Source organism: Charadrius vociferus, unplaced genomic scaffold, assembly GCF_000708025.1.
Source record: "Charadrius vociferus isolate BGI_N301 unplaced genomic scaffold, ASM70802v2 scaffold553, whole genome shotgun sequence".
Taxonomy (NCBI): domain Eukaryota; kingdom Metazoa; phylum Chordata; class Aves; order Charadriiformes; family Charadriidae; genus Charadrius; species Charadrius vociferus.
This window is the reverse complement of record NW_009647688.1, coordinates 1,733,821-1,742,100: the sequence shown is the minus strand read 5'-3', so window position 1 is coordinate 1,742,100 and position 8,280 is coordinate 1,733,821. Positions and strand designations below refer to the sequence as shown.

The 8,280-nt window shown below is 42.8% G+C and overlaps 1 protein-coding gene across 1 annotated transcript in view; it reads left to right on the top strand.

Annotated features, from left to right (window-relative positions):
- Window positions 1-2,513: 2,513 nt before the first annotated feature.
- The window catches only part of KCTD15 (potassium channel tetramerization domain containing 15), a 37,810-nt gene continuing 32,043 nt past the window's right edge, over window positions 2,514-8,280 (top strand). Inside the window, exons 1-2 of the mRNA XM_009881383.1 lie at window positions 2,514-2,531; window positions 3,954-4,129. Coding sequence (XP_009879685.1) covers window positions 2,514-2,531; window positions 3,954-4,129 — 194 coding nt within the window. The remainder of the gene's footprint in view (window positions 2,532-3,953; window positions 4,130-8,280) is intronic.

Below are 8,280 nucleotides of genomic sequence, written 5' to 3'. Positions count from 1 at the left end.
TCCCCAAACCTGCCGGCTTCATTCCCAGTCTTAAATGTGCATGAAGGAATTAAACTGCGCGAGTGAATAACAGCATTAGTTTCAATTAATTTTTATCCTGGCAACAATAAACTTTAGAAACAAAGCGCTTTTACATCCTTAATTAGTCTTGCTTCCCATCTGTAGTCTTTTAAGTGCCTGCTCCTCGATTTAACTTCGTCCCTCCTTCCGAGCCGCCTCCTTTTTCGTTCTTTCCCCGTTTTTCTCGCTGTCCCTTCCCGAGTGCCGCCCGATTCTCTCCCGCAACCTTTCACCTCCCGTCCCTGCCTGCCCGCTCCGCGCCGCGCAGCCTATTTCTCCTGTATTTTCCCAACATCAACAGCAGTATTGGTTACCATGGCCCCGAGCTATGTGCAGAGGTGGGAAAGCTTCATCCGCCCAAAAGTTCTTACACTTTTGAAGTCTTTCTTTTAGTAGGATCTGAAATGTATCATCTAGAGTGTGTATTAAATGAACAGTATTCCTGAAGGCTTTAGAGCAAGAAAGGCAACACCCTGGAAAATTCTGCAGTCTTTCAGCATTCTCTGCCCCAGGGTTATAGCCCTGGGCACGGAGCTGAATGGAGCTCTTACAACTGCCTTCTGTTTACCTTTTATGGTTAAAATAACAGCTTAGCAAAGAAGCAACTTCATGGAGAAACGATTCAGTGAAATCATCTCAAGCTGTAGCAGCATAGCTAGTTTAATCACCCCTAGAGAGCTGAACAACTGTGAGCACAATGGGACACAAAATCATTTTGTGTGTAAATGAGCATGGCATTGTGATTATTTCACTTTGCATGGGCAAATAGTTTTTACAAGCAGTACTTATGCAGTTAGCTTAGAAAGGCAGAAAAAGATAAGCTGGCTCTGAAGGATCTTGGTGCCTAATGTTTGAAAAACTAAATATTCAGATAATTTGGGAATCGGGCTCTATTGATTTTGCCTTCAGCAGGTTCCTGTGTTACTTATTAGAGCGGGGTTATTGCCTGTGCCACCGGTTGGGATGCTGTATCCTGTTGTAGGCAACTAAAGAGCAAGGATTATTCTACATGGTTTAATAAATGAAGTTTGTTAGTGTTTCTGCTATATTTACCCTTAAGGTTTTAATTTTCACATCAGTATTAGAAAATATGTGCATAAAGACTTTCGCTGGATAAACACATTTAGGATTTTGCTTTGTGCATAAAATAAGTGCATTACTCAGCGTGATGAATTTTAGCTGCGTTTTACATTAAGAAGAGGAAGGAAGGAGTTGTTAGAAATAGGGTTATGGTACCTTACGGAATGGGGGGTATTTATTTTTTTGGAGCAGGAGTGTTTTCAGTGCCCTTTATGTAGTGCTTAACAATTATGCCCCTTGATAATTTGCTCATATGAAAACGGCTGAATTTCATAACTTCAATAAAAACGTAGGATTCGTTTTTTTAACACAAATCCTCTCCATCCAGGGGAAAAGCCTGTGCTGCAGTGCCCCTTCTCCTCCCCTCCCCCAAAAAGCCAGTGGCACCCTCAATAAGTATGAAAAGCCATAAAAGTTTGAGAACTATTTTAGCTTTCCAGTGATTTTCTATAATTAAGTGTTTTTTCAACACATGCTCTAGCTGAGAGATGCCAAAAGCAGAGGATTGTTCAAAAGGTCCCTCCAGTGAATAGTATAAATTAAATATCTACTGTGTGAGTATGGCCTCACTGAGAACCTCAGACTTTTTACAGATCAAGGAATTTACTGGTATACTAACATTAAACAAAATCCTAAGATAGCAGCAGTGCTTAAATATGCACAAATAGATTCAGATCACTTGATCTTTAGCTATCTGTGCATATTTTAAAATGGAAGTCTGTATTTCGAGACAAACGGTTAAATGTAAGACGCGTTTGCAGAGGACTGGAAGTCCTTTGATTTCATTTGGAAATTGTAACAAGGGGTGCAGATCAGCCCTAATTAGGCACTTGTTTTGTGAAACTGCCTGAGATTGATTTCTGAGGCAGCTCTGTACTGCGCGAGGTCTGTACCTTTATCATTAGTGATAATAGTTGGGGTCTGAACAAAGACAGGGTTGACATTCAGCCTGGATCTTCTGACCCTTTCATTTAAGTGAAGGAGTAGAGAGTGAACATGAGTTTACAGTGCTCTTTGGTAAGAAAAAAATACTCCCTTTGTCTGTGTTGGCAGACAGCTGAGGCACCCACAGATTAGTAAACACATCGCTAGAATACTGTAGGTACCTACATACTAAGTTGTTTTTAAAAGTTAGCGCTGTTATTTGTGCTGCGTGACAGACTTACTGAAGATTGCCCACAACAGGCTCTTGTGGGAAACAAGAAAGCAACCTCTTCAGTCATGAAAGGATTCAGTCACTTTCCTTGAAGGTGGTGCTGTAGTAAAAATGTTAATGCCCAATTTCGCAGCGGCTGCCACAGAAGTCCTAGGACAGAGTTGCTGTTTGCTTCGTGTTCAGTGCAGATGTCCGTCCAGCCTCCGAGGAGAAAAGGATGTGGATTCATAATGGGGTGATGTATTTCTGTGCTGTAGGTGCAGGGAATCCTAAGGAGCTAACCGAGATGGAATACAGCAAACGGAGATGTAGTGATGACTTTGTGAAGCCGTCTGGATGTATTAAGATTTTTCGGTCCCTTTCTATATAGCTCAGAATTTGTCTTTACAAAGAGGGCTGGTAACTGCGTGTGCGTGGAGTGGCGTAGCCAGGCATCTTGTGCAAAATACTGCTCAGAGAAAGGCGAGACCAGCTTCAGATTTCTAAGAAACATTGTCAAAGTAATGTGGGAGAAATGGGAATTCACTTTGCGATGCTGCATGTAAAGTGCTTGTCAGATGTAAGGAAGAGCCTGGGTGCTTGGTAGCATGCTTGCAGAACAAAATACCAAGAAAATTAGATTATATTCGGAAATGTCTTCAGCTGTAACGTTTTGCCTATGTTGCTTTACCCATAAGGGGGAGAATGAATGGACATTTTCTTAAACTTTTTATAAAGGGTTTTTTCCCGTTTGACATGTATGCCGTCTGTACCGATTTAACTGAAATGAGCTTTGAGACACACGTTTCATGCAGGATAAGCTGTGCTTTTCTTACGGAAGAGAATTGAGGAATTTTCTTTTGCTATGGTTGTCCTGTTCGTTTTTAAGACATTTCAGTATTTTTTGCTTTGTACGTCAGCTGAAGGTTTTTGGACTCAATTCAGAAATTTCGCTCATTTTCAAATATTTTTAGGGCAGTAAACACGAGGTGGATTGCTGAATTTGTGATTTCACATGCCAGATCGTACAGTAATTTCTAACGCGTCTTGTCATGAAACCATGGGTCAGTTTATATATCTTCCTGTTTTCACTGCTTCCAGGTATTAATTGCTTTCAGTTTGAAAGCTTATTAGTTCTTTATGTCTAATATTAAGGCTTAACTGAAAATTACCCATTTATTTCACAGTTATTGAAAGTAAACCAGAAAATTGATCTTAGTTTGATGTGAAATTTACTACATGTATAAACTAAATGCCTTAGGTACTGAGGAAGTCACTAATTTAGAGGTGTCTCGTTACTGAGACAAAGTTGCAAAAACCCCTGAATCCCAATTCACAAATTGGTTATTCGTTTGTCAGGGGATATTTCACATCTAACACATAAGCCCGCGACCTTTAATTAGAATTTTGCAGTTTGTTTTATGCCCCTTGAGGCTGACACCTTGAAAAATTTTTTTCTTGATTTCTTATTGCTAATAAGCATCTTTCTCTTCCCCTCTGGTACTTTGAAGAAAATGATGCAAATACACTTAATTACAGTGGTGGCAATAATTTGTTAGCTGAATATGTGATCAGGCAGATGCAAAAATGATCTGATTAGATCTGTGATCACACTGGAAAGAAAGGTAACGCACTGCTACGTTTAAGAGAAACTGTTCTTTTTTGCCTTCCCTTGCAGGAGGGAAGAAGCATGTCCCGCCTGTCTCTAACACGGTCCCCGGTTTCTCCTCTGGCTGCTCAAGGAATTCCTCTCCCAGCTCAGCTCACCAAGTCGAACGCTCCCGTGCACATCGATGTAGGAGGACACATGTACACCAGCAGCCTGGCTACCTTGACAAAGTACCCGGACTCCAGGTAAGACCCTGGCGCTCTCAGGCTCGCTGCCCGGTTCTGGTCGTTGCATGGCAAGAGGCATGTACCTGGGAGGAATATCGCAATGCGAAATACGATTTCTTATATATTCGCCAGTTATGAATAATTCAGTTTCCGATTTATACAGTAACTTCACTGGGGTTCTACAGAAAAAAAAAGCCTGTAAAATTTATGTATTATTTAGACAGTCTATTCATTTTCCCTCTCAACATCTTCCGCTCTCTGCCGACGCGTTTGAAGCACCTGTTGGTGTGCTGCCCTAGATCATTGCCAACTGCACCAAGCAACTTTGTTCCTTCAGATGTAGGGGAAAAAATCATTTTTTTCCTTCCTTCAAGAAAACTGAACAGCTGTATTACACTGGGACTACTGGATGCTTCTGTTGGCCACCCAAAATCCTCACCCCAGTGCCAGCGGTCGTCCCTCTGGGTGGTGGCCAGCAGCAGCTCTGCCTGCTTGCAGCCACGGGTTGGAGTGAGTCTTTGCGTGCTCCAAGGTAGCCGGGTTGTGCTGGACAGGTTGGTGACATGGCTGACAAGATTGATGGAGATCTGGCCAGTGTTATCACAGAGTGGACTACAGATACCTCAAAGTATGAGTAGATGTGGCATGAGAGTGTATTTGTGTATACGACACAGAGTCTCTTTACGATTTGCCTGGCTCCCAGTCCTGCGTGGTACTGGGCACCGGGAAGGATGGAGGTTCCTGGGCAGCATCAGGCCTGTGATGGGAGTGTGGAAGGGATCGCGCTTTTAAGGCTTAAAGCATATTCATTGGAGCACTGCGTTAAAGTATACCGGATTTTCATTTACAGTTGTGATCTCTAGACAGTTCAGCTGTTTGCCATTCAGACCGCTGCTTTTTGAGAAGTGCGGGTACCCGCGGGAAGGCGTGGATGTGCGGTGGCAGGGTGCCCGGCGGACTCCTTAAAGGAGGCACCGTTGATGCAAAAGCAAACCAGAGCCCAGGTCAGCAGGTTTCCCTGACAGAGCTTTTGCTACCTGCATGGCCAATATTTCCATAAAGGGATAGATTTATTTTTTTGGGGGTATGACAACCAGTGCAAAGCTCTAGTTTCATTTGAAGAGTTTTCATCGAAAAGAACTAGGGATTTTTGCACAGATTTGGCAGGTTCCCAAGCAGTAAATGACATTTATGGAGACACCTTGAAACGCCTCTGATGTCATAAAGCATATGGCTGTGATTTCATTCCAAAGAGAGGGAGCTGCTGAAATTCTCTATGGAGAAGAAACAATTATTAAAATACCTCTGTTTTATGGCTAAGCCAAAACAGTGTGGTTTTTCTTGACTGTCTCTTTAATGATGTCTGTGTGGTACTTCTTTAATCAGAGAGAAGAAATCTCTTCAGTGGGGAGAGATTTATAACAGAGAAGCAGACAAATGCTTCACAGTATAAAAAAATATAGAGAAGATGCAGCAGTTGTGATGGAATAGCACATCTGTTTCCCCATTTTAAAATACTACCGCTGACACTATTTTTAAAATATGCCCCATATCAGACTTACTTAATAAAAACTTCAGTTACGGAAGCTTTGGGAGGATATACATAAATTCACAGATTTTATTTAAAGAGAACAGAGTACTGATCTAAACCCTTTTTTTTCCTGTTTGGTAAATAACAAAAGTGCGTTTCTTCAAGTTTTGTACCGCGTTTAAAGTAAAAGTAGAAAACTGTGACTGACCGGAGCTGAGGTGCTGCCTGATGTTCCGCTGCCTGTTGTTTGTCTTGCTGTGTTTTCTCACAAGGCTTGAACGCTTTTGCAGCTGCTGAAACTTCAGTGCTCACTGGAGTAAGAGCTCACAGGACCAGACCTGTGAATCAGAAAGATCAAACAGCAACCGTGTATATTTTTACAGCAAAAGATAACCCTTGACCTGCATCCCAAGTAGGACATATTGCTGCATATATTATGAAGCTGGATGGAGGGTACACCTTAATATTTTTTAATTTTTTTTTAAATGTGGTTCTCTGCAGTGCTGCATTAGTGACCTCGGTGGGTGACCCCCATGGAGCCTGGCCTGCTCTCATTCCCGGTTAAGGCAAAGTTCTCGTGGTCATTTCCGTGGGGACGGCTGGAGCTCCTGACGGCGCTTCACTGTCCTGGTGTATCTCTTCCATAAGGCACAGACTGTCTTTGCTGAGTCTGGCCGGGAGAGGAACCCTGGCTGCCTCGCAGGTGCAGCAGGAAGGAGCGAGCTTTTCTGAGCCAGACAGCTGGAAATACTGCCGGAGCACTCCTGCTTCTGCTCAGAGATAACCTGCACAGCCACGTATGGAGGCATGGCCATACTCATCCGTGTGCAGAGCGTTCTGGGTTATTTGGGACAGAGCATTAAACTCTTGGTTTGAGCCTGAGCTTAAAAGCTTCAAATAGAAGACATCAAACAAATTTGTAGATTGTATGTCAGCAAAAGATGTAAGCATATGCTGAAATGCTTTGCTAAATCTTAGCTCCAGTCACATAAAATAGAGTTTGCGCTCACTAAAATTGAAAGCTATGGGAATAAACTTCCTGTTTATTTCTGTTACAAGCTCTATTTCTTTCTCTGTGCTCCAAAATCCCAAGTAGGCTTTTATCTTGTAGTATATACCGCACATGTATGTTTAAGGACACACACTGATTGTGAGGATGTGTGTAAACACAGTCAGGCTGTGCATACACAGAGGCATCACATGCTGATGGAAAACAGAAAAAAAGAAATCATCAAATCGTGTTCATGCTTCCAGAGTATTTTGAGGAGGCCCAATCCTGTTAGGTCCTGGACAGAACTCAGTGTTGACTTCAGTGGGAGGGAAGAGCTCCCAGCAGCTTGCCAGATCAGGCCCAGCAGGAGCAAGTATAGGTATGACCAATTCCTGCCTATACCTGCTCTCCAGTCACCCCTCTGGTATGATATAAATTACACCTGACAGCAGGCAGCGTGATACATTTCTTATTGTAATTTGTTAGGATTGAGTGTGCTCAGCCCACTCGGCTGGCTCCGCGTGCCTGTTCCCAGGCTGTGTGCTTGGCTTGAATTTGGGGAGAGAAGGGACCCGATTCTGGAAGGCTTACTCACCTGAGTGAATGCCCAGGGATGTGAAGTTGGAGGCCAAATCTTGCGTTTTGGTAATCCCAGAGCTGTTTCAGAGCAACTTGTGACAAAGTCTTTGATGTTGCTTGTATTACTGCAGCTGTTGTGAGAAGAGTGGTTGTCGATTGATTAAATTTGCATAAGTAAAGGGTGCCAGATTAGGCATTAAAGGGGGTCGACGCCCTCTTTCCAGTAAATTTTTACGGGCTCCTTAAATACTGTCATCTAAAAAGGAGAAAACTTGAGCAGCACGCAACTGGTGTGACAAAGGAGAAGAGGGTTAAACAGCCACCATCAAAGATGGTTTCCAAGTCACTCACGCTCACCTTACGCGCTGCTCTCACCCACCCTTCCAGTTGGCTTTTGGAATGAAACACCACACAGGAAGGCAAGCTGGCCTTTCAGAGGGCGAAAGGTGAGGAAAATGAGAAACATCCAAAAGAAATTGCGATCAGCACCAGCATAATGATGGTGGTCATGGAAATTATCTCAGAAATAATATTATTAATCCCTCTTCCTATAGATACTTGAGGCTGCTTTCCGTGAATAGCCAAAATTGGCATTCAAGGTAGCAAGCTTTGGAGGTACAAGGAAGCTGATGTTGTCTTACCTGGATCTAAGCCTCAATTTCAATAGTTTATTTTCAGCATGGTCTCCCACCAAAACTTCCAACTCTGGTAGCTGTGAGTTACAGGTAGAAAGGAAAAAAAACCCGTTGAATTCAGTCTAGTGACTCTTACCATCACCATCTTATTTCTGAAGCAACTGGCTAAATAGACAAATTAGTCATCTTTGAGAGCATTTCCTCGAGAAATTCCACTTATGCTTTCACCCAGAGGACCTCTAAAGCAGCCCCTTCACACGTTGACACTTGAATATGGATTTACATGACAGATTGTAAAGGCTGCAAAAGCTCCAGCACATCTATAAAGTGAGTAGCAAATTGTATTTATCCAAGGGAGCAAGACAATTCTTACATTTGAAAAACAAACCCACACCAGAAGTCCAGGCTCCTAACATGTAGTCAGGAATGGCTA